This window comes from Rhamphochromis sp. 'chilingali' (assembly GCF_963969265.1).
Source record: "Rhamphochromis sp. 'chilingali' genome assembly, chromosome: 10".
NCBI lineage: Eukaryota > Metazoa > Chordata > Actinopteri > Cichliformes > Cichlidae > Rhamphochromis > Rhamphochromis sp. 'chilingali'.
Genome location: NC_137937.1, coordinates 4,140,229 through 4,167,029, shown reverse-complemented (window position 1 = coordinate 4,167,029; position 26,801 = coordinate 4,140,229). Strand labels below are relative to the sequence as shown.

General features: G+C 42.6%; 2 protein-coding genes across 4 annotated transcripts; both read right to left on the bottom strand.

Annotated features, from left to right (window-relative positions):
* Positions 1 to 611: 611 nt before the first annotated feature.
* Positions 612 to 2,239, bottom strand: LOC308404183 (transmembrane protein 233; the record flags this gene model as incomplete). Its single annotated transcript, XM_080894084.1, has 3 exons — positions 612 to 937; positions 1,018 to 1,152; positions 2,081 to 2,239. The coding sequence occupies 3 exons, from the start codon at positions 2,237 to 2,239 to the stop codon at positions 926 to 928; spliced, it is 306 nt and encodes a 101-aa protein (XP_080750210.1). The 3' UTR covers positions 612 to 925.
* Positions 2,240 to 4,162: 1,923 nt separating this feature from the next.
* Positions 4,163 to 23,595, bottom strand: msi1b (musashi RNA binding protein 1b). Of its 3 annotated transcripts, none has more exons than XM_080893502.1 (15): positions 23,355 to 23,593; positions 22,997 to 23,037; positions 22,408 to 22,489; positions 22,173 to 22,257; positions 17,444 to 17,485; positions 16,043 to 16,135; positions 12,948 to 12,996; positions 12,374 to 12,456; positions 12,173 to 12,290; positions 9,483 to 9,563; positions 8,583 to 8,639; positions 8,190 to 8,249; positions 7,632 to 7,786; positions 6,012 to 6,057; positions 4,163 to 5,906 (listed from the first exon to the last, which is right to left on the bottom strand). In XM_080893502.1, exons 1-14 carry the CDS (start codon positions 23,411 to 23,413, stop codon positions 6,016 to 6,018), a joined length of 1,047 nt encoding a protein of 348 aa, XP_080749628.1. In that variant the 5' UTR covers positions 23,414 to 23,593; the 3' UTR covers positions 4,163 to 5,906; positions 6,012 to 6,015. The 3 variants fall into 3 exon arrangements, with proteins under 3 accessions (XP_080749628.1, XP_080749630.1, XP_080749629.1); XM_080893504.1 differs by having other exon boundaries at positions 4,163 to 5,911; positions 23,355 to 23,581; XM_080893503.1 differs by lacking the exon at positions 8,583 to 8,639 and having other exon boundaries at positions 4,163 to 5,911; positions 23,355 to 23,595.
* Positions 23,596 to 26,801: the final 3,206 nt, after the last annotated feature.

Below are 26,801 nucleotides of genomic sequence, written 5' to 3'. Positions count from 1 at the left end.
ACACAGATCACAATGAAAACCTCTTCATTAAGATACTTCTGGGTTCACGGCAATGTGCCAGCAGTTTCACTACTATAAGCTGGTGATTAGACTTTTATTTTCTTTTTAATTAGCACAGTGATTAAACTGTAAAAATTGCATGCTGTATTTTTAGCCCTGTAATAGCGTTAATGTAACCTCTCAGATTACAACTACTCATACACGTAGTCAACAGCTTGCAGCAGGTGTCAAAGAAGGTGAAATGAGGCCAAAAGGCAAAGTGGACTGAGTATTGTGAAATTAACCTACTATAGTGTGGCAATATTGTCGCCAGATCATAATCATACTATTGATTGTAAGGAGATCACATGAGTTGAGTCCCTGTTTGAAATATACATTTTGGTATAGGTTTAAGCTTTGCCATCAGCACTTCTAAACTCGTTTTTATTCTGCATGACAGGAAATATGAATATTGTGTCATTTCTATTTTGTGTAATTGGCCATTTTTTGTGAACAAAACGTTTAATGTTGTATTTGTCAGCTCACATCATGTACAGTAAGATTGCAAACACAAGTTAAGAATTATCAGTGGCTTCTTCAAACAATAAGATGTTTTCTGTTTATGTTATCAAGCAGATGTTATCTGATAGCGGTTCATAATTTAGCCCTTTAGTTAAAAAAAACCCTGCTCACTGGTAGTACAGCAAAGGCTCCTCTTTTACCTTACATTCACATAGCCTGTGAAAATGCAATTGCAATATCATTTACATAATAGCTTCAGCCAGGATGTACGGTACATTAAAATTAGGTCCACCAGATCTTTTAAAAACCTCCAAAGCTGCTGATGACAGAAGCCAAACAGAGCTCCTTTCCACCACATGGTGCTCATCTCGCCGTAACAGTTCCACCTTTTCGCCTCTTCCATCTCCTCTTTCCCCTCAAGAGGTCACACCCCATGCTGTAATGGAAAAAAAACAGATTGCTGAAATGTCTTGCTCTTTCTTTTTTATACACCTCTTATATCTGGTGCATTCATACCGTGGTAAAGTGTATAATGATGTACGCAGTGATGATGACAGCACCGATGACAAACGAGGCAATTCCCAAGTGGAGAGCTTTCCGACCCAGCTGTCTGGAGCCATCATAGTCCTCGTGGGTATAGCTCTTCTGGGCCTTTGGGACAATTACGGACATTACCGTACATGCTCACACTGTGTGTGTAATGTTTTGTGGGCAAATGTGCTGTGAGGAAAAGACTAGTTCCACTTTCCCAATAATAATAATCCTCATAGTGACACACAGCACGTGGCTTTCATGGGAATCTGCACCGAACATTTAGGAAATGATTATTTGTGCGTTACATCTGCACCTGCCTCTCATGTTGTCTCTAATTCATATTTGTATTGTAGCCAATGTCCTAAGCAGTGGTAACCACACGTTGCTAAGCCTGCATGCCTCATCTTATTACTCACGGCTACAGCAATGCAGCAGCTGCTGTTGGCACTCACGCCGTCTCATCTGACAACTCAAAGACTTGACATCAGTCTAAATGCATCTTTGCTATCTATTCTTCAACTTTGTTCAACTTTGTGCCACCCTGGCTGGTAATGGATGTTCTTTCCTGAGCTTTATCCACATGCTGGTCTGATAGCATCGTTGTATGGAGCATTACTGTAAGCAGTCCAGGGTGTGGTTGGATGCTTGGAAAGAAACAGGAGGTATATTTGATCTTAGCAAACATCAGCAGAAGCGTTAATGTTAGGCCACTCAGAAACGTTAAGTGGGTTGGAATAACTTTACACAGTAAAGATGCAAATTTCTCACTTGACTTATGTTTGCTCCATATTTAATAACTATTGCAATCATCCCACGTGGTCTGTAGAGTTTTTCCCAGCAGTGGTACTTTTACCTATAAAATATGCATTTATGCAGGATAACATATGCTTTGATTTTTTTTTACATTTATTTGTTTTTTTGTTTTTGTTTTTTTAATGCCAGCATACCTCTTAAAAACATTACGCATTCTAACCCACAGCTATTCATTAAACTAAAAAAAAGACAGGATTCAGAAACCTCACATTTCCAGCTTCGAGCAACTTACCAGGACAGAGAAAACCAGCGCCACAATATTGATGGGCCACGCAGGACAGAAACAGGTGAACATGGTGAGCCAGAGGTAGCTCCTCATAGGGGGAGTCTCCCGAGCCTCCTCGTTCTTCACAAAGTCAGAGCTCCCATCCAGCGAGGGCTTGGTGTTCATGACTGGCTTCAACACCCGCCGAGACAGTAGAAAGCAGAGAGGCGAAACAACAGCACTGAGACACTGGGAGACACTGGGAGGCTGGAGGTGGAAGCAGGGGAGGGGAGGCAGTGGAGCAGCGATGATGGAAGATAGAAATCAGCCAGCAGAGATTATGAGAGAGATGCAGAGGAACAGAGGCAAGAAGCCTGAGCAGATACATTTATAATGTTTTACTTCAGACTTGTAATCATGCATTTTTTTTTGTAATCAATTATTTATTATCGCCTATATAAAAGGAGGAAGTGAAAAAAGGAAGAGAAGGTACCATCAGCTTAGTCTCAAAAGTGACAGAGCAAAATATGACACAAAAAGGTCCACCCTACCCTTTTTCCTCCAACCTCATGTACCCCCATACTCAGAACCCAGATGGTATACGTTAATGCGGTCAGAGAGAGAGTATATCAAAAAAGGAACACATAATGGATACATAAATAAAACATTAATTTTTAATAAACACATTAAAACTCTGCATGCCTCTGTGCTCCATCCCCTACTGCTCATGTATCGTGTACAGGCATGAAATAAAAAAGCTCAACAAGGAAAACAGACTTAAAACAATACATATATATTTCAACTAATTTATCTAGTAGCCTATTACATTCATAGGAATGTGTTAAATGTAATTTATTATTATTGATGGCAATGAAATGCACATTTAAAGCAATAATAAAAATAGCACTGTGCTAAAGCCTTGAGCCAACCCTCATTTCTTTACATTTTGTTTCCAGACCTTCTTAAGATGATCTTTTTCCCAGGTTTTCTCAAGGTTTATTTGGACATTGGCTACTTTTTCAGTCTAGTCCTTGTACCTGACCATTGTCGAAGGAATGCTTTTGTAACCCACTTACCACTGACCCAGCAATCGTCCAAACACAGAAAAGGCACCTTTCTCAAGGGATGAACCAGTGTTCTTTCTACACGAACAGCTTCTTTGTTACTAGACGCCAGGTTAAAAAAATACATAATTTCTTTAGTCAAGTCTACGAAAAATGCCAAATACAACACAGTTTGAGTTATAAAATAGTATTTTCACCAACAAGGTGATTCCCAAAAAGCTTGGGTATATCTCAGCATGGTGTGCAGTGTGTCCTTAAAAAATTCAGCGGAAAGTGGTTAAGTGGAGGATAAAATTCTTGTCACTGATGGATTCTCCTTCTCAGAGCCCGGACCTCAACATTATTGAAGCAGCGTGGGATTGTCTTGACAGAGAACAGAACAAACAGCAGAAGAGCTTTGAATGTCCTCCAAGAAGCCTGGACAACTATTCCTGAAGACTACTTCAAGAAATTAGAAGACATCTGCCTCAGATAGTTTAGACTGTGTTGAAGAATAAAGGTAGTCATACCAAATATTCATTTTTAAGCTTGTTGGGATCCTACAAACTCCGTTTATGTACTTTTGTTCCTTTTATGTTTGCACATTTCAATACATCACTGCATCTAATTCTTACATTCCTAATAACATATAAAGAAATGTGTGGCTCAAGACTTTTGCACAATGCTGTTTTTATGGATTTTGTGCAAATTTAAAGCAACGTGGAGTAAAGCTGGTTCTCCTTTAGAGCATATCATAGTAAAGAAACTAGAATTACACATAACATTGGGGTTTGTTTGTTTTTTAAAAATTGAGTAATTTTATAAAAGGCTTATTTTTACTTATTGTTTTGTACTGAAGTTTATTACAAATGATAATTCTGGACAAATGTTAAGACGCACTAATTTTACTCAGCAAAGGCCATCTGCTGTCATGTATTTGTGCCAAATCAAGCCAATAAATGGAGCTAGAAATACAAGATCATTTTCCTTAGAAATAGTAGTTTTAAATGAAAAAAAGCAAGTCTGTGTAGGAAATCAAGAAAAACTCAAACAGGACACAAAAAAGTGGAATGTTTTAAAATAATTTATTAGGAATAAAAGTTAAAAAGTTTTGCTTTCCTCCAAAGGAATAAACACGAGAAAAATGAAAATCAGAAAATGTTACAGTGTTGACAAGATTGTTATAATGCAGTGAAATCAGCATCAGAGTTTGAAATACCATGGTAGCTCGCAGCAGACAGAGCGAGTGTATCAAAATGTTTAAAAACCTGGTATTTTGTAGATGGGGAGTGCTTTTTTATTTTATCGTGTCCGGCCAGTGCAAAATCCTAGTAGCTCTGAAAATAAGTGTTTTGGTCTAAAAACAAAACAAAAGAAATAAGTCACATTGCTACAGTCTGTGACCTCCAGTGGATATGCAGCGATGGATGGCTGTGGGGTGGGTATGACAGGTAAACAAGAGTTAATAAGACCCCACCTTTCTAAAAGGTTCAACCACCCACACTTTTATATCAATGTTAATGTAATAATAATAATAATTTAAAAAAAGGGTCAGATTAAAATTTCACATTTGCAGCAGAGGTACCCCCCCCCCCCCAAAAAAAAAAAACAACAACAACAAAAACAAAACAAAACAAAACATGGCACATTGGAAACCAATGTGAATAAGACCAAATGACACACGAATATCAACTCATCTTGCAGAGGAAATCAGTCAGAACGCAAACTGTGCACGACTGCTCCATCGTAACAGTCCTTCATTTGCCCTCACAATCATCACGTATTTAAAAATCACAGTTAAAACAACAATATGATAAAGTAAGAAGTCGTGTTTTTCCTCTCCCAACAGGAGTGCTTCCACACCCCTCGTCTCCGAACAGTAGCAAGTGTCGCTCAGTACGCAGCCCCTCACCCGCTCAAGTAAAACTCTGACGCTGCTCCTCAATGTCGTAAGACTCACGTGACGCATCATTTATAAACGCCTGGAGAGAAATACAGTAACAGACAGACAAACTGAAATGTTCTCGACCTTCATGTGAAACTATCAGTCAAGATTGATAAAAGAGATCGTACCATTTCGCCAAAACGCTCCCGCCTCCCTGACGCAAATTTTGCAGAACCCTCTCACCCGCTAACCAGCCGTATTTACAAAATTTTACAAAATTGTACACCTCATGAAGGCCTATTACGTAACAGAGACTAATGACCTTTGTCGTCTGACCATTATTAGTAACGAGTCATTGTTAAAAAACAAAACAAAAAAAAAACTACCAAGATATACACTTTGTGACACATTTGAGAAAAAGTATTAATCCCCAATGTTAAAATTCAGTATGAACTAGTGACAAATATACAGCTTTCCAGTACATTTTACATCTCCTGACCTTCAAACAGCCATCACCTGGAGATTAAACTCCTCCCATCTCAGAGAGATCAGATTAAAGAGGTCAAAGGAACCAATGAATCACAGCCAAAACAGATCATGAAATAACACAGCCATCACAAAAACATATCAGAGGAAAAACACAAAGAAATACAGCATCTGAATGTGTTGCTATTACATGTAGTGATAAACGTTTTTGCTCTTTTTGAGAAGGTTTTTTTTTTTTTCTTTTAAGTCCCCCCCCCAAAAAAAAAAAAAAATTGTGGTGGAGTTTAGTGTGGTGTCTGTAGAGTCAACTGGATGTAGCTGACACCAGGGCAGGTTGGCTACAGGTTAGGCCACCCCAGCCGGAGACGTGGACTGGACAGAGACAGGCCAGATCAGCTCCAAAGCAGCTTCAACTCCTTCCAGCTCTCAGTCTACAGCTCTGCACTGACACACAAACCGGCGGGATTACTCACAGGTTAGGCAGCACGAAGCACTCGTATGTGTTACACTTAAAGGATGACAGCTAGCAGGAGGACTGACTCACACTCTCAGTGATACCCGTTAGTGAAGGCCGTGGCAATCAAAGGGCCCTGTGGGAGCAAGCATGCAAGGTCAGTATGATTTCATATAGCCTAAGAGCTACGCTGACTACTTTTGCCATCTTGGGCTAAAGGTGGTAATAACTGGAGTTGGAAATGTACACACACCAAAATAAGCTGTTAAATGAGGGCCAGATTAATTTTTTTTAAACACCAAATTGTAGAGTTGCTGAATCTGCTTCTAATGTTTATTCTTGTGATGTTCACTCAACAAGTTCATTTAATCACTCAACATTTTAAGAAAAGCACTTATTTGCATTCTTGCAATGGCAAATAAGATCAGATAATACCACTCCTGCATCTGTCCATTCAACAGGAAGCAATTCCCACAGTTAGCTTAGCACAAAGACTAAAACCAGAAACCACCATCGCTAACCAGCATGTCTAAACTATTTTTGATTGCTTCAATGAAAACGGTTTAAAAAACACTTTTGTATAAAAAAAAAATAACATTTTTAATGTGAATTGCTGTTTAGAAGTACTGTTTCCAGTCTCAAGCTAAGCTAGCATGGTGATATATACAGCCTTATAGACTGTATACAAAAGATGGAAGCAGCATCCATGATGTCACTCATTAGTACCACTTTTAAGCCTCAAGATGAACCTTTTAGCCATGACAGACTTAGCTTTGGGTAAAAGGTTGTCAATCGCAAATCATTAGTTAATGAGTGGAGCCTGCTTTACACTCGTTTCTGACCCTGATCATAATTCACTAAATTAACTTACAGCAAAAGCAAAATATACACTAAAGTGACACAGGAGTCATGCCCCGCTTGCTTTTACTGGGAATGTGGATTTAAGGCACTTGCACATTGACTTCAGTAGAGCGGGGCCAATATTGGACTTTTAAGACCGATATCAAGATGTTATTTTTGTTGTGGATTTCTTGCTGTGTGGCAACAGCTAACCGCTAACCACTGTGCCACTTATATCAGGATGTAGAGACCATTTTCTCCCTCTTGGATACACAAAACCCAAACAGAATAACCTAGCATTTGTTATGCGCCCTGCCCGACTCTTCTTGGATCAGCTGGTTGTTGTATTTGTGGGGTCCCAAATGCGTATTACATAAAGGAAATTTGCATTTCTCTCTGGTGGCCAGACTATGCAACCACACAACTCATTTATCAGCCATTATAAATGCAGATACAGATAAATTAGCAAATAGCTAATATTGGCCAACAATAAATCAGTCAGATGAACCGGTTTTTAGACACGGATGCTATGCCCATCTTCTATATACAGTTTCTGTATTTAATGGACAGACAAGAGTGTGATATTGACCTTTTACATAATATCTCAGCCTAAATTATTATGATAATTAAAATATTAGAAGACAAACTGTAGGATAATGCAGTGATGTACCAGTGTTAAAGTAAGCGTTGCAGATGCTACCTGCCTTCACCGGGAAATTAGCTTAAATGTGATTTTTTTTTTTTTTTTTTTTAAATGAGGACCAACAGACTTGATGTAACAGACAGAAGTTACAGCTTTAGTGATACTAAGGGTCAGACACGACTCAAATCAAAAACTGGAACACATAATTAATGGCAACAGTAACTTACCCCCAGACTATGGCTGAATCCAGTGCTTGGTGCAGGGCTTGCAGCGCTGAGGTAACTGCTGACGGCCGATTCCTGACTGGCTGTTCCATAAAGGTCTGCCATTGGACCTGGGCTGCTTGTACCTAAAAATCCAGCAGAACGAGACGGGGTGGAGCCTGAAAGTAAAAAATAATGACGTCACAATAACGGAGACATCAACCTGTCTCAACTATCATTTTAGTGCCAAGGTTAAGCGAGCAGAGGTTGGATTAATGAAGAGGACTTAACACAGATTAAAATGTAAATCTTCTAACCTGCAGGGAGAGAAAGTAATTTCTCTGTCTCACACTGGATGAGAAAAATCTCATTTTTAGACACACTAGCAGCACGGTTCATTGATTAGCATTAACAATCAGGTGATTCACCACTTATGCCCACACTGACACTTGCAGTTTAGACTAAAACTTGATAATAATTTGATTGCTGATATTTTTTCAAATTGATGATAAGTGCAGCTGAGGATGGTGAGAATAGTATTTTGACCAGATGATGGATGTTGTGTTTAATGTCATTTGGTACCTCTGACTACTGCCGCTGCTGCCGCAGCTGCCATTGGTCCATATGCCGTGAGAGGAATGGCTAAAAAAGGCAGAGAAGAAAAGATTAAGTTAAAACATATGATAGAGCAAATGTTAGATGTAAAAGGAAGCTAACAACTTTCAATAAAGAACTGCAGATTCTAGGATCATTTAACTTAAAACAGGGTCCATTGAGGTCACCAGAGGAGCCCTTTAAACCAAACACCTACTTCTTCCCCCATTACTGTCAGCAATCAGCCTACAGCTAGAAACCAAGGAGGACCGACAAACACAAACATGCAAACCAAAGAGTGATCATGTGTTGGTGCTATTGTGGGCGTGTAGCAGACTGACAACGTGCTGCTTGTAAAGTCCAGAGGAGGGACTGACTGACCTGTGAGCTCAGGGGGGTGGGGTGAAGTCAGAAGGGGAGTCCTCTCTAAGTGGAACTCTAAAACAGAAACATCAGAGTGCTGTTGAGACACACACCACCACTGCCAGCAAGGACAACACACACAAAGCCAAGGGGAGGGGCAAATCACAGGTGAGAGGAAGTACACGCACAGGGCAGGTGCGTGTACTTAAAGGACGGAAAGATGTTTTACAGTCTAAGAAGTGGAGTTAAATGACACACAGTCATCCTGCTGAGACAGCAAAACAATAGAGCAAGAGTTACAGTTTGGTCGTCCAGGCTGATCATTTCAAATCATTCAGAAGAAAGCGTCGCATTTTCTTTTACTGGAATCGTTTCCACATCACTAAAGTTCAATGTCATGCTAGCATGCATGCACACACACACTCAAGCAAAGCAGATGCAATTCCACTCCCTGATATTTACAAGCAGCCATTTGCACTCACTGTGTTTTATATGCTTCCATGGAAACATGTTTGTATTTGTGACAGTGTGTCTACTGGCTGTTCAACGTGACACTACTCCAGCTACTGACTTCATTCAGTTGACTCACTGACACAACACTCCACCTCATTATTCAATACATCCTGTGGAACGTGCGATTTCACACAAACTGGGACCTTTGTGTGAAATTCCCTCCAGCAGAAGGCTGCTGGGAGCAAACTGTGCAAATCATTTCGGATTATTTACCTGATGTGTCCATTCTTTGTTTTATTAAACATGACCCTGAGCCACAGTCTTAGAAAGAGTCGTTTTAGTGGGCACCAGGCACTTCCAAAGGATGCACATCGACTAAAGATGGCTGTATCTTTATTCCCAGAAATAGGATTTTAAAAAGAATAGTCCTTAGGGTACAAGGAGCATAAAGTATATTGCGATTACCAGGAAACTGGTAGGTGTATCCAGGAGTGATGCCAGCATAGCTCCGACTGGTGTAGGTGGCAGTCTGAAAGCCTGGATAACCTGTGGGAAGAAAACTGGCGTTAATATGCGAACTGAGGCGTACATGGGATGTATCCCGAGTGAGGACAATTACACATGTGGTGAAATACTGAACACGAAATAGATAAACAGGAATGCATGCGTGTGTGCTGTTTTGCTGCCCCCTAACAGTGAAGCTTTGTACAATCCGTGACATGCAGGTGTGTGATATCCTACACCTGTGATCTGGATTTCCTCGCAAGGACGGGACTGGGCGGATTTCTGTCATTGTCTTCACTTACACTCTCAGCGGTGCTCATTACTCAGGGAATTTCTTTGTAATGCAAGCTGACACCTGAAGAACCTACCTCAGGAGAACATTCAGGGGAATAACAATAATGTTACCCAGCATTAGCGCAACAGGATAACAAAAGTAATGTAAACATTTTTTTAAATCCTCACCTCAGAGAAAGAATTTGCCACCAAATCCTTTCTATGCACTGGATAATTAAAGAACTGAAACTGAAGAAAGTAGTTCTCAGATTGAACAGCAGGTGGTAGCACCAGCGTGGTTGTCAGTACAAGGGTAAAGGGTGTATTGTAGAGGATAATGTTCACAGTAATGGAGGTTTGAGACTAGGGCTGAACGATATATCGCATTTGCGATAATATCGCGACATGATCAAGTGCAATTTTCTAACCGCAAAGGCTGCGATTATACTGCGATTATATTATACAATTCATGGGCTGCATCCTCCTGAGGCCGCATTTGTAGACCGATTACGTCACAGCGACGCGCCGAAGGCTGTCCAAATTACTACCATATCCCAGAATTCATAGCGCGGCCCAGCCAAACTCCAGTTTCCAGCAATGGCGGCCGCTACTAAGTTTTAAAATTACTCATACTAATCTTTCTGGGTCACAAAATAAACTTTTAAAATATTTTCAGGCGAGAAAGTAGTTGTGTAAACATCAAATATCTGCTCGGTTTATCAAGATATCCCATATTTGCAAAAGTGCTTCGACGTTTTCAGAGGCGTCTGCTACCCACCAGCTCGACAGCTAGCCGGGAGCTCGAGGGTTACTGATGCGGCCGAGAACGGCACAACTCCCGGCACATCATTTTCAGATCACCGCGGAGTTTCGCTGCTCGGGTTAAACGTAATATATAAGTCACTTAGACAACCTAAAAATGTTATTGTTGGGCTTTTTTCAGTGTTTTGTTTGTTCGTGAGTAAATCGGTTTGGCTGAGATTAAAGTTATTAGATTAGATAAAATAAAACTTTATTAATCCCCCGGGTGGGTTCCTCCTTGGTTTTCACACAGCTGACTAAACGTCAAACAGAAAACTTATTAAACAGAAGTATGAGACAGTCGAGAATTTACACCAGTGTCTGGTTATATTTTAGATAGCAAGAAGCAGACGGCCGAGTTTATTAAACTCCACCGAGACAGCGGTGACGCTAATCAGAACTAGACCGTCCAATTTCACGCCTTTAAACTTTAAAGGCGTGTTTGTGTGTGTGTTTATACAATTGCTATTATGTTTGCACTTTATGTGTAATGTTACTGACTGCAGAGATCAGTAAGATGTGTGTATTTTTTATTTATTAGTTTTATTTATTTAATATTATTTTTTAATTGAATGACTGTCTAGTAGTTCACAGATGTCGAAAAACTGAGTGTGGTAAAGCCACTGATTTTTTTTATGTATATTTCTGCAATCTGCACATTGTACTGACTTTCATTTTAATGTTTACACCAGGGTTCCTTGTCAGCACTTTATGCTCAGATGTTTGTAAGCTAAAAATAAACTATTGTGTATGTTCAAATATACTGTTGTGATTGAAGAAGTTAAATAAAAATGTCAGTCATCAATTCATGCATCACCTCATGTCATCATAACAGAGGTCTGTCTTCCAGGAAAGAACAGTTTAAAATTAATGTAATATAGTATTGGCCATACTATATGATGTATTGCTTGTCTTTGTTTAATAATACAGAAGACAAATACCTTAAAAAATAATCGCATATCGCATCGCATCGCAATATTGGGGCAAAAAATCGCAATTAGATTATTTTCCATAATCGTTCAGCCCTATTTGAGACCTTTTTTTTCAAAGGGCCATTTCACTCATTTTACAACCCAAGGATCGACTGGAAAAACCACTGGAAAATATTGTCTTTAGCTGTGTGAGGATCCACCCCAGCTGGTGAAGTTACAGGGATGCTGGCTTTAGCTCCAGTCCACAAAAACGTGACTACAGGTGCTACAAATCAGAGGAAACAGTTTTTAAAAGAAGGGATTAAAAGGTGCTATTTGGTTGCATAAATATAAGTGTATTTCAGCCACGTTATTGCGCTCCTTTACTGTACCCCCTGTGACTTTCTAAACTGTACACAAGTGTGGTATTCAAGCTTTAATATGTAAAGTTAACACATGTATTAAAGCGCCACAGAGGTCACAGCTTTTATGAGCTGCTTGGGGGAGAGTTATAAGCTGAAGCGAGCAGCCGGCTGCAGTGGTCAGCCTTCTCCCAGCGAGGCGCCGCGTGACCTTTGAGGAAGCTGGGCCTTTAATGCTGGAGCAGTTACCGTTGGGTTCATGTGCGCCGCCACATCCTTCCTGTCCTGATCGATGCCAACTTACCCAGCATACCGATGCCCAGCATGAAGGCGTCCATCCCATACGGCATCACCCGAGAGCGCCCCCTGGCCGAGCCGGTGGGGGACATCACCTCCTTGGGCTGCGCTTTCTTGCACTCCACCTGTTTTCCAGAAGAGAGGAGAATGATCACACCTTAGTTTCTATGTTGTGCTGATGCAAGAGTGGCAAATCGAGCCCTCGTACCATTTTATTGTTGATCTCGTGGAAGTGGATCTCGCACACTTTCTCCACCACGTCTTCATTCTCAAATGTTACAAAGCCGAATCCTGACGAGCAGAAGGCAAGTTTGTAAGTTAAAAAACAGTAGATCGTAATAATTCACACAACACGCTGGAACTAGACAATAGGCCTTTCTGTACAGTAGTACAGCTAAATAGTGTGGAGTAATTAGTGGTGTAATAGCCGCTTAACACATTGCCCCCCTCCTTCTTTCAATGCTCCTTTTTCTGCACTCATCCTTCCTTCCCTCCCTCCCTTCCTGGCCAGAAGGCCCGGGCAAAGCTGGTAGGCTGTCATAATCGATCAATCCCAGGGTGGGGAGGAGGTGCTTAAGGAGGCTTTATCCTGATCCCGATTAACGGACTGGCTAATTAGACTAGCCCCGTTCGTCTCCTTGCAGCTCAGCCCACAGGAAGGAGGACGATGGGGGGTGTGGAGGGGTTGGAGAGGGATCAATAGACAACCAGAAATGGGTGGGGGAACAGTAGAGGAAAAAAACGAGGAAGAGTTGAGGGAAGGCGGGGTCAGTCCATCTCACCTCTGTGTCTGTTGGTGGTCTTGTCGAACATGAGCATGGCATCGTCGACCTGAGGGGAGACAAACAACACAGTTTTTTACTCAGAGCTCTCTCTCTCTTTCTCTCTCTCACCACGCGGCATATTGCCTGACCTCAGCCCTTCTCAAGTTCTGCAGGGAGGCTCAGCAACAGATGGACAGAAAGCGGGAGGAGGGGAGGGGGGAGGCAGAGGGAGGGCTGCAGACGAGCGACAGGTTACAAAGAGGAGGCCGAGGGGGCAAAAACAGGAAGATATGTTGAAAAACTCCACAACAAGCTCACGTACATAACAGGCGATACAAAAAGTTGGAAGCTGCGTTAGCTCCTTCTTACAGAGAGCTAATAAACCACCCACCCTCTGACCCCCTCCAGAGTTTGATATAACCATGGCAACTGTACAAAAAGTCCTTATAAGAAAAAAAAGGGGGAAAAAGAAAGGAAAGTTCAAGCCCAACATCAAATATGCCTTATGAATGATGGGAGAGTGCCAATGACACAAAGAGCACTGCAAAGAGAGAAACACTGACACACACACACACACGAAAAAGTAGCGAGTCACAAGCAGAAAGGTGAATCCATCGGGCAGGTGGCGACTCGATGAGAGGGGAGAGCTGATAGTGAGAGGAATAGCGACAGGTGGAGATGTGGTGAAAGAGAGCACAGAGAGTCCTGTAAGAGGGAGAAAGGGGAAAAAAGGAAAAAAGAGTGGGTCAAAGTGGAAAGGGAGGAAAAAGAGGAGACAAAGGGAGAGGGAGAGGGAGAACAAAGAGGCCTGGAGGCTTTGTTTGTTGGCACAGTCAGCCATAATTCCTCCTCCTCTTCTCCCTTTGACCTCTCCCTCTGGCCCGGCCTCCCTTTATAGAGCAAAGACACAGGTGTCTGTTCGACACACACACACACACACACACACACACACACACACACACACACACACACACACACACACACACACACACACAGCTTCTTTTGTCAAAGTTGACCTACTCTTTAGCTCAGTCTCTGCTTTTATTTCTCTCGCTTTTAGTCTCTTCTGACATGTTTATACTTCAGAGCTCCACAAAAACATTTGGTAAGTAAATCTGTGCTCTCGGTCTATAATAAGTTTACTGGAGACAGTCCACAGAGTAATTTGTCATAGTGACATTGGAGTGTCAGTCCTTGCCCAGTGTCTGTGTATGTGTGTGTGAGAACCCACAAGGGCAATTTGCCTACAGAAAGGTCAAAGGTGAGTGAGGAGTGTCAGTGTGCCTCTCAAGTCACTGCTTACTTCCAGCCTGACATTTACTCACTGCCTACAAGTCTCCATCTCTGCACAAAAAAAAAAAAAAAAAAACAGCCTTTATTCTGGACACCAGTGGGAGAAACGGCCCAAAGTTACTACAAAGTCAAGCAGAGGAAAGGGTCGGCGTGCAGACTGGCGCAAGTGATTGATGATCAGACTAAAGCAAACAGAAACCCGACGTGGGCTCAAACCGCACATGTCGGCCTTTGGGATGCTATGAAGAAGATCAAAACAATATTTAATGGCGGGAACAGAATTAACTGCACAATATTTCAAACACTGAGCATTTTCACAGAGTACTGCCAAACAATATTCCCCCTCATCCTTCCCCCCCACCTCTCATCTTCCCTGTTATCCCCTGCCCATCCCTCTCCGCACTCCTTTGTCCTCACCAGGACGGGACACAAAAGGTCCAGTGAGGCAGTCTAATCAGGAACTTCCATGGATGGCTGAAGCCTGCATTTCACCGTCCATCCCTGGATATATCTCTCGGCAAAAATTCATCTAGACGCTATGATTGAGGAGGGAGCAACAGAGGAACTCGAGGCCAAACCTTTCGGCACTGGAAATGAAGCAACGCGCGGTCAGAAACGCAGCACCTCAGACCGAGTCTTTGCATCTTTGCTTTTAAAACATTTTAAAGGGCTTGAGGTGCAGACTGAAATCTGCTGGACAAAAAAGTCTGAATGATAACTTTGCACAAGATCCCCGAAAAACTGAAAGAACTGAGTGTGTGAATGTAAACCACACGTATTACATGCGGTCAGTTTCATATCAGAAGACACACTGGATTGTAATTAATCCAGAAACCACCAGTATGCAGATAACTTCAGAACAAACTAGCAAAATATTTGCCCAGCTTTATACAGCAGTATAATGGTCCCCCCCCCGCCACCACCACCGATCAGCACTCACACATACCCCATTTTGACCCAGTTCCCTCTCTTACCCCTCTGCAAACCTCCCTCAGTAAGGCCCTCCCTCCCTTGACGATGCCTTTGTCAGCCCACGGTCTATTTTTCGGCCCCCACGCCTTTCAGAATCTTGCAAAACACAAAACATCTTTAAAAAAAAAAGTTTTCAAACCTAATTTTTAAAAACACCGACGTAAGAAACTGAAGGAAGAGCGCCAAGTTTACAAGCTTTTTTACAACAACTCAACTTCTATTTATTGCTCCCAAACTCGTGAGTTGGACCCCCCCCCCCCCACTCTCCACAACCAACACACTTATGCTAACGCCGCCTCATCCCTCCTCCCGCAGAACAAAACCCCCTTACCCGCAGAATTACTTGGGGACAATGGACAAGCCGGGTCACCACGGTAACGGGCCAGGAGGGGGTTGTGGGTAGGAGCAGCTGTTACATCAGATTAATTCAGATTCTGATAATCCCTCCTCCTTCCTCTCCATCACCACACACTCACTACAAAACTTTTCTCCCCCTTCCTCACACAACCTCCTCCTCCACTCCCCCCCCCACCCCTCGCTCCGTCTTCCAGTCCCCCTAAACTTCGCCTGCTGCTCCCAGAACCTCCTAGCCTCGTTATTTTTTTCTGTCCTCGTCGAGCCTTTTTTTCTCGCCCTCCTCCCCAGTAACTCCTTCACTCCCAGTCAAGTCGCTTGATTCAAAGTGAAGTTTTTCTCCGAGAATGTGCTGTGAATCTGAACCTGCCGAGCTTGTGGGATGTGGTACTACGGCTTTTCTGAGCTGCTGATTTGTTTCTGCACCGGCAAACTTATGCAAGTCCGTAAGGACTGGCTGGTTTCATTCCAAACCGCGTGGACCCACCACTCACCTTCCCAAACTGGTCAAAGTACTGCTTGACGTCCTCGATAGTCGTGTTCACCGACAGGCCTCCCACAAAGATTTTCTTGGTTCGAGTGACCAACTGGACAAAAGAAGGAGGAAAGAAAGGGCAGCACTCATGAACCAGTTTCATTAGAAATGCATGCACATGGAGTTCAGTGAGAGCTACATTTGATTATAAAGCTGTGTCACTAAAGCTGATCATATGAAGTCATTAAGTGTAATGGTAGAATTATCATCCACACGTTTTCTTTAGGCCGTTTAAGTACACAATACAAACTGCTGCCAGGTTTTACAAGAGCACAGGCCACATGTGAAAGTGTCTGACTGACTAGCCGTAATGACACTAAGCAAGAATGCAACACTCTGTTTTAAAGGCTGTGAATGACTTTGCTCCTCTAAGTTTGATGTCCTCAAGCTGTGAAGATTTAAAAAAAACAAAACAATAAAAAGCCCTGATTTTAAAAGATTCACATGCTAAGGATTCGGCTTCTCGTGTGTTATTCGCTGACCAGCAATTCACAAAATCTTTTAATAAAAAGCAGGACTTCCTGCGTTCCTCCAATCGTGTGCACAGGAAGCATTGGACACCTGTTATTATTTATTTGGGCTTTTTTGTTTCACTTCCTCGCAGTTTGTCTGATGCCAGTGAGCGAAGTGAGTGAGTGATGCTGTATGACGTATTGCTGGCTTTCCATTAGTGAATATATAAAATTTATTCTTAGCAGTCAGTGAGAGAAAACCAAAAGAATAAACTGTTGTTCAATGTTCAATTTCTGTAACTATAACACTACAAATGACTCACTAAAATACAAACATGGGCAGTGTTGTTGCGGTTTTTAATCTGTCCCAGCAGTCCAAAAGGAAAACCACTTTTTTTTTTTACTAAACTGAGCCATCAAACATTCAGAGATTGGACTCGTCAAATTTTGGGTCCTTTTTTTTTTAAAGACCTAAAACAACTAATTGATTGCCAGAATTGCCGACTCATTTTATATACTTCGACTAACTGATTAATTAGACTAATCATTCGAACAGCGCTGGACACCAACTTAAGTCAGGGTGGGACTTTGGAGTACAACAGTAAATGCAAATTTTTAAAAAGAAAAAGATCAGTAAAACTGAAATTCCAGCTATTTGTCAAAGCACAGCTACAAATTGTACATCAAACAAAAGGAAAACAGTTGTTTTGTTCATTATTATAAGGCTCCGCTTGGCTCTGATTTGACTTACATGAACATCATTGCTTTGAAATGTAACACCGACATTCAGGTGAGGGTCTAAAAGGTTTTGTTAACCTGTGCTCACATCAGCATTATGAGGCACTGTCCCAGATACGTGACAGAAAACACTCGACGCTGGACAAGCGCGAGGAGGCCGCTCGACTCACCTTGGGCTGGGCTCTGCGAGGAAATGCGACCTTTGGATCGATCTAAAACAAAGGATATAGAGAAAAGAGGACCTGGTTAGTGATGCGCTGCTATAACCCGCCGCCTTGCCCTGGTGTATTCTGATATCAGACCCTCATCTTTCATTCTTTAGCAAGTCAGCAGAGAAGGTACAACACATCCAGGTTATCCTGTCATGCCTAGCGCACGTGTTCACTAATACCACACAACACTGATGTCTAAAAAACCTGTTTTTCACATCAAACTTGGGCCTCGCTGTACTAGAAAACGTGACGACACCACAACGAAAAATCTACAGATTTCTCTTTAAATCAGAAATCCGAATGCAGACTTTGGCCACTCAAGCGTCGAGTCTTCCAGGTGTGTGATGCCAGTGTGCGTGTTTACGTGTATCAACACTGATGTAGTGATTGCGTCTTATTTTGGCCACACCTCCAGCACGATCAAGTGTATAATAATCTGTACCAGACTCCAGCGAGCGTCTCTTAATAAAGTACTTACAAATTGTTGATCATTTTCCATCAACCAAGACAAAACGGGAAAAAACTCTGCCTGAAAAGGCCGACTGAATCGAAGCGAGTGCGTGCTCTACATTCTTCTGCTTAAGCCACACATTGTCAGTGAGTGTGCAGCGTGTGCGAGGGTGTGCTACTAGTTTGTGTTTTTTTTATTTTGCATGGATTTGCCTGTGTGGTGCAGGCACATGCATCTCTGGCTTGATCGATCGTGTAAATTTCCGTGCATGTGCGCGTGTGTGTGTGTGTGTGTGTGTGTGTGTGTGTGTGTGTGTGTGTGTGTGTGTGTGTGTGTGTGTGTGTGTGTGCGTGCGTGTGTGTGTGAGCGTGTGTGTGAGCGTGCTCGCGCAGGTGGAATGCCTGGGAATGTCCGGCGAACCCCAGGCCTCTCTCGTCACCACCATGTGACATGTGATCTCCTGGAATCTCACACGGACACCACAATCACAAACACACCTCACCTCGGCGAGGAAGGAGAGCCGGAGACGGAGGTCAAGTGTGTCAGAAAGACAGCGGGAGAAAACGAGGAAGGAGAGGAAGACAAAGAGCTGTCAATCACATCGCGCTGACAGCGGACACACCAAGTCTGTTCGTTCGATTTTGGCCTGCTTGTGACGCAAGCGATGACAACAATAGAAACCATTCGACCTGTGTGATCTTTAGGTGGTCTGGCTGGTCTGCCCTGCAGTCCGTCATCTTTACTTCCAGAAAAATAAAAGTGCTTTTTTTTAACTGAGTAACTCATTTCAGATTAATACAACCCCAAAAAACCAACAACAACAAAAAAACCCAAACTGATGTGGACTAACCCCCCGAATGTCACCAAGGTTAAGATTGGAGAGAGAGCCAAACCACACCATGAAGATGCAATCATAGACAGGCTGCAAAATTGGAATTTGAGACCTCTATATTAGTCTATACGGTCTAATAGAGCTAGAGAACAACTAGACTACGCCACACTGTACTGCTGTTACACTAACAGATGGTGAGACAGTACAGCGCTAAGATTAGTCCGTAACCATGAGAGGGTAGAGTTGAACTACAGTAGAGAGCTAGAGCCTCTATGGTAAACCGTGTGCATTTACCAGAGTTTTCTAATGAGAGTCGACATCACCAACGCAAGTTTCTGTCTCTTATTTATTTATTTCACTTTCTTTCTAGAGAGCAGAGTGAGAAGACTATAGGCTAACACTGGAGGATCAGATGCAGAGTCTACTGTTTAGTTTCTATGGTGGCTAGACTACTCTGATAGTCACCTCCGGTCACCAACCCTCCCGATGTCCAAAACTCCTGTGTACATTCAAACAAACAAGACACACACACACACACACACACACACAAACACACAAAATCAAACACATGGCAGCACACGGCACATCCGTGGTGAGGAAATTGTGAACATTAAGCACATGAAGTGGCCGTGTTTATCGGACTCATCCCGTTGCCTCAGGTGTTCAGAGTGTGACACAGGAGACCAGCTTTGCTTTCACCTGCTGAACGTTTCTTTCTACTTACTTAAAAACTGACCTTACATGCAAGAAGTGAACTTTACTGGGAAATTCCCAATGCACATACATACTGACTGGACTTTTATGAGGCTGGGGCATCTTGTTCTCAATGATTAACGACTCTAAACAAAATTTGTTTTGTTGGGTTTTTTTGGGTGGGGGACGGCTTTAATTTAAAAAACATTCACTCGTGAGATTTTTATATTTAAAAAACAAACAAACAAACATAAACATATGGGACAGAAATATCATGAATACATGTGAGGCCTCAGAGGTGTAGTTTAGAGAGGAGTCTAACCTCACCGGACTCAAGGTAACAGGGAAGAAGCTGAACGTAATTCCAAGAGAGGTTTATGAAATCAGGGTAATCCCCTTTGACCGGCTACATCCCAGCTATGCAACAGTTGGCCGAGTGTGCTGCCTGTCACAGCCTGAGCTGGGAACGCACTTAAAGCAACGCACCGATTGGGCCGCACTCAACATCTCAGAGGAACAACTCAAGCTTGTTGACTCCAATCCTATTAGTTAGGAGAGTCACAGTAATCACAGACGGGGTTATCCTGCCCCCACCACCACCTCAGTCTTTCCACTCATCTCAGTATGGAAATGGTTAAGCAGGAGGGGGGAGTAGGATAACCCCTAATGCAACTCGAACTAAAAGGCTGTGTGACTTTGTTGTAAAACTCTCCACAGTTGCACCTTGGAGCTGCAGCTGAATGGACACTTTGTCCCACAAAAGGTGTCTTTTGCTTCGGCCGTCACTAACTTTACAGACAGTGGGAAGCCGGGAGGACACCCAGAGGGGCAGCTAGCAGAGCAGCAGTTGCATAAATCACAGTAAGGCCTGCTGCAGCACACTGGTCAAAACCGGACAGCATCTGTCCTTCAAACACAATAAGTACCAATAAATTCCTCTGCAGCACAGTATTCGCTCCTCAGCCTCGCGGCCGAGCAAAGCTGCGTTAATTCCAGTGCTGGAGCGGTTCAGTCGGTCACAGCATGGCACATTCTTTCTGTTGCCACTGGAGAACTTTTCTCTCTCCCTCTCTAACAGGATAACCTGTCTGCATGAGAGAGGGGAGAGGGGGCAGGGTGAGCAGCGGTCTAAAAGGGCTACTCTACTCACCATCCAACCCCTGTGGCTGATCACTGAGCCCTTTCCACACCACACACACACACAGGCTGCCACGGCACCCCTACCAAAACACCACCGACACCCAAGTGCCAGCCACAAGGGGACCTTCCACGGCCCGTGAGGCTGCGCTGATGCACGAGCTGCGGTGGAGTGGGGGGGGTGTCAAATTAAAGACAAGGAATCATTATCGGTGGAGCCAGCGATGAATTTAATAAGTTGCTTATCTGAAGGATAAACCGTCGGTGTCATGACCTCTTCTCTCTGCGCCTGCAACTGTTTGCGCAGTCTGATTTCTGGTATCCAAGAAATGATTGTAAATGATGTGCATTGTTATCTTCTTTCTTTTGTGACAGAGCCATTCTTCAACTGTGAAGAAAGGGGGGGGGGGGTCACTATGGAAACAAACCCCATGGTGAGTTAGTGGCGTCCAACCATGATGGTGCTACTTGTCATAGCTGTCGTGCCTGCAAGTGACACTATAGCAGTCGGGCACTTGGGAAACCAACAAACTATGAAGAGCTGAATTCAGCTTAACTTCTGTATCAAACACCCCCAACACACTCCTCCAAAAATGTCACTTTTGAAGTCATAATAACAGAAATGTCTTATTTCTGTAACTTTCTACAGTGAACAACCATTTTTTTCCCCTTCTTCATCTTCTCCTCGTCCATTTCCTTCTACAACACCTCCACTTATCTCCCAGAGAAGGTGAATCGTGCAGAGCACAAAAGAGGGGAAAGAAGAAATAGGCTTCCCTCATTTCAAAACAGTCACTAACCCGCAGCCATTACCACTCCCACTGAGGAGAGAGGCGGGGGCAGCGGTCCCTATGGCGACCAACGGGCCACATTGTTCCCAGGCCAGCCCACATTCATTACTGACAAAGACACACACACACACACACTCACTCTGCAACACAGGCGATTAATACATTTGAAGTTAGAATTCACACAGGTGAAAAAGGCCTGAATGTGCGACTTTCTCGAGGCTACATTCACAGTTTTTCCGTGATCAACAGGAAGCTCACGGGAGTCTGATTGCTGCCGCATTCACACCTTGATGGTTTCAGGTTGCATTTTCTCGTTTCATTGAGAAAGTTTTTTTTCGGGGTCAATTCGACCCCTTGGGGGCAGGAGGAGAAGAAGGGGAAAAAAACCAACAGCAGAAAGGAAAGTCTTGCTTTCCTCTTCCTAGAGGCCAAATCAAAGATTGGCAGTGAATTCAACCCTGTCCAGCCCACCCCCCCTTGTTTCTATGGAAATTGACACTGGGTAACATTTTGCCTGTTTGTCTAAAGAGAGCGAGAGAGAGGAGAGAAAGAGCACTTTTTCCCCCCTCCCATGTGTCTCCGCTAACATCTTTGAGATGAACAGGTTCATGTGTAAGGTGTGGCGGCGGGCAGACTCGAGCGACACCAACATGGTGGAACGATCGTAAACACACCAAAAATGGAGCAATGTTACACCTCTGTAGCGGATTATTGGAAAATCCACTAATCAAACAGTGAGCAATGGGATTATCCGGTGGTGGGAAGTAAATACAGAGAACTCACTGTTTTGGAGTCCAACTCGTGCCTGGTTTGAGCCAAAACTTTATCCACGCCAGCCTGATCGACAAAGGTGACGAATCCGAACCCTCTGTGGGCATCAGGGTGGGGGGAGGTGGGGAGTGAGGGAGAGAGAGAGAGGGAAGGCATTACTGACACATGTTGATATGACACATTACGAGGAGCGAGAAAATCGCAGAAATTCAGACAAACTTCCAAGCTCCGGGAACAGCTCCCTCACCTCGAGCGCTTAGTAACTGGATCTCGCATCACCATACACTCCTTCACCTCGCCATACTTGCAGAAGTACTCCTTCAGACCCTCTGGGAATCAAACAAGGCAGGATAGAAGACACAGGAAACAAGTGGTCAACAAGCAATAAGTACTTTAATATCAAAAAGTTAACCAAAGGGGATGGGATTGGGGGGAGGGGGGTGATTTGCCTGCTGAGATTTGTTTCGTCAAACTTCCTGCATTTTTAGATTAAAAGTGACAAAACATAAAACGTGTTCACGTGTCAAAAGAAAATTCAAATCACAAATCATTTCCAATCTCAAGAATTTAACACCTCCCCACCACCCCTTTAATGAGCTTATAAGAATCCACTATGGTATATGTGAATGGGGGCATTCATCCTGAGCGTGTTTGCCACTTCAAAACTAAAAAAAAGAGACAACAAATAAAAACAAGCTGAGTTCATCCCAACAGACACCGTAACAAACACAGCTTTTCCAATAAGTTTGGTTTGGCTCCCTGTGATCCACGCCAGGATTTCTAACGACATGGTGGCATTTCAGGAGAGCTAGTGTTGGAAAAAAAAAAAGATTTACCTTGTGTTGTTTGCCAGCTGAGTCCACCTATGAACATTTTGCTGCGGAAAAACAGAGAAAATATTTCTATTTAGGCGACACAGTCATCGTTTCTTTTTTAAAAACCTCCGGTGAAATTAATGCGGCACCTCAGAAATGACAAAGTTGAGACCTGGAAAGTTTAACCGTGGAGCTTTTTTTTTTTTTTTTTTTTTTTTTTAAAGGTGGATGATCAGGGAGAATCACCTCTGATTTTACACGAGAGCTGTGCGTGTGCGTGGAAGTCCTCTCGCAGGATAGCAGGTTTGTTTCAGAGGTGTGTGTATGTGTGATCAGAGGTGCGAAAGAAAGTTTAAAAAACAAAGTTTTCTTCCATTACCAGGGGTCATGCGGGGAGTCCGCGGTGGACAGGCTGCTCTGGCTCCCTTCCGTCTCCATTCCGTGTCCTCGCGCCGTGTGTGAGTGGGTGCTCTGTGTGTGTGTCCGGGCCGAGCCGTGCGGGAAAACAGGCGGAGAGTGAGTGAGAGGAGCTGGGCGGGTTTGGCCCGGGGTGACAGAGAGGGGAGCGGGCCAGATGCAGGCTGGGACAGACTCCTCCTCCCCCCTCCAGTCAGTCCTCGCTGTTGTCTCTCACTCACGCTCTCTCTCTCTCATCCCACCACCGAGACACGCGGCTACGGAGTCAAAGCTGCTGCCATCACTACCACCGCTTCCGGGAACGCCTTTAAAAATAAAAGCATTGACTGGGTAGCACCTGTACAGTTTTTACCGAGAAAAGTGTTTAGGTCTTTAAAAAACAAAACAAAACAAACAAACAAACAAAAACATAAGGATTGAAAGAAAAAAAATCAAACAAGCATGCCTTTTTCTTCCTGCGCTAAAATCAGCTGATTTCAGTTTTTACGCAGGGAGGAGAGAAATGGTGCAGTGGTTTAGAGCTTTTGAGGAGGGGAGATGTCGACATTACCTTTATTTTTTTTATTGCATGAAAGAACAAGAGTGTGATGATAGAATGCAAACTGTGTTCAGCACAGAAACAACTGCATTATCCTGCTAAAACAACATCAGACGGTATAGATAGCATGCTAACTCAAAGCTAGCCAAGAAATAAGTGGAAGCAGTCCTCGATTCAAACTATTTGTCAAGAGCTACAAATTCTTAACCTTGCACACATTTACTCTACTGTGTATCTACAACCACAGATAGCACATTTAAGGTTTCTGAATCCCTCATAAGTCCCATAGTAAGTAAGTAAATAAAATTTATTTATTAAGCGCTTTTCACAGACAAACAGTCACAAAGCGCTGTACACAAGTATTAAAATAAACAATACAATCAACAGACATTATACACAATGTAAAAGATCAAATGTAAATAATGTAAAAAATATAAAATATGTAGATCAACAAAAGGCTTGTTTGAACAGAAAAGTTTTTAACTGCTTTTTAAAAGAATCCACAGAGTCAAGCAAACGTAATTGTGGTAAACTGTTCCACAGCCTTGGTGCAACAGACTGAAAGGCTCTGTCCCCTTTTGTCTTCAGTCGTGTACGGGAACCAACACACTCTGAGTCTGTGAGCGGAGATGACGAGCAGCAGTGTATTTTATAAAAAGCTTGGATAAATAATCTGGAGCCATTCAGTGCTCTGTATGTTAAAACAAGAATTTTAAAGCGAATTCTAAACTCTATTGGGAGCCAATGTAAAGAATATAAGATGGGAGTGATGTGAACACGCTTGGTAGAGCGAGTTAGTAGTCTGGCTGCTGCGTTTTGTATTGTCTGGAGGCGAGAGAGGGATGATTTATCCAAACTAGTAAACAGGGAATTACAGTAATCTAAGCGTGATGACAGAAATGCATGAATGAGTTTTTCCAGTTCAGCTGAAGAAACCATATGTCGCAGTTTAGATATGTTTCTTAAATGATAGTAACAGGACAAAGATTTTACATGAGAGTCAAAACCCAGAGAAGAGCCAAATATTACTCCAAGATTTCGAATATTTGGCTTGACAGATGGACCTGACTAATTTTAGAATGTAGCTCAGGAGGAGCTATGATCATGGTCTCGGTCTTGTTAGTATTTAGAACGAGGTAGTTGCTTGAAAGCCAATCAGAAACCTCGGTTAAGCACTGGACTAGGGTGGACAGCCTATCCTGCTGATGAGGCTTAAAGGACATATGGAGCTGAATGTCATCAGCATAAAAATGATAAGACAGGTCGCTAAAAGATTGAATGATACCAGCTAAAGGAAGCATATAAAAAGAAAATAATAATGGACCTAAAACTGAACTCTGTGGGACCCCACAGGTCAGGGCAGCAATGTCAGGGGTGAACCTGTCAGTCCTAACAGAAAAGGTCCTGTCTGATAAATAGGAAGAAAACCAGTCTAGGGCAGAGCCAAAACCTTGAGCCTGTTAAGTAGGATTTTGTGGTCGATGGTGTCATAGGCAGCGCTAAGATCAAGCAAAATGATCACAGAATAATTCCCTGCATCAGATGCCATTAACAGATCATTATAGACTATTATATTATATTATAAGTCCCATAGTTAAGTTAATTAGCAGTCATTTACACAGCAAAAAAAAATGTTTCTTTGATTGAGTTAATTTGGTTCATTTCTCTCATTACACTGTATCATACTACACTGCATTCAAAATGATGGAACACGTTTGGTTTACACTGTTTTGACTCTGATTTATAGAAGTTGCATGAATAATTAATCATTTTTCCATCCATCCATCTTCTTCTGCTTATCCGGGGCCGGGTCCCGGGGGCAGCAGCCCAAGGAGAGAAGCCCAGACCTCCCTCTCCCCAGCCACCTCCTCCAGCTTGTCTGGGGGAACAACAAGGAGTTCCCAGGCCAGCCAAGAGTTATAATCTCTCCAACGTGTCCTGGACTGATTATTAATTTTTTCCCTAGCTTTTTGAGTTATGTGTCAGCTAGTACAGTCCTTGCTGGTCTGAGCAAAGAGGAGGCACAGGGTGGAAATGGTTGAAATGCAAAGGCCACCCACATGGACTGAACCATCTGCTGTAACGGCATGAAGTTCTCATTACCTCCACCAAAGAGGTTAGCATTTGCATGCATGCGTATCATTCTGTCTGAAACAGGATAGCTTGAAAAGTTTGGAATGATTTCTGATAAAAATTGTAGGGGTCTAGAGTGGGGTCATGTTAACTATTTATTCAAATTTAGTGTTCACGGCCAACTCAAAGCTGACAAAAAGCCTCATAACTTACTGTGTGTACTGTCAACATATAGAAAGTACTGCACAAAGATTTAAAATATCATGTTACATTTGACTTCTGACCTCTCCTTCAAGGTCAATAGAATAATAAAGTCAAAGTGATAATAATGCTGTGTACAGGTATTTAAAACTGTTTCTTACTGCCTTTGTTTGTATTGACAACAAATAGAGAATGATATATGGGGATTGTAAATATCATGTTATTTTATCTTGTTATGTACATGACAGTAACATATTTTATATAGTATAATAATTATATATTAGAACTGTTTAAATGCACAATAATTTGAATGCATGTACAATGTTCCTTAATAAGTTGAGGGTTTTTTGGACAACAAACTAAAAAACAAAACTTTTTGCTAAACATTTAAATGAATTTTAGTAAACAATGAAGATTAGTTTGATGAGTTAGTGTTTTTTGTTAACTAGTGTTTTTGAGTAACGCTTACTTTCAGTGTTTTGTTTTTTGGACATTTTGGTCAAATTAAACCCACTTTTTGAAAATTACACCTGTGCTTGTATTTTCATGTGGTCAGTCCCTTAAATGCAGTAATGCATGCATCGCATCAGCACATCA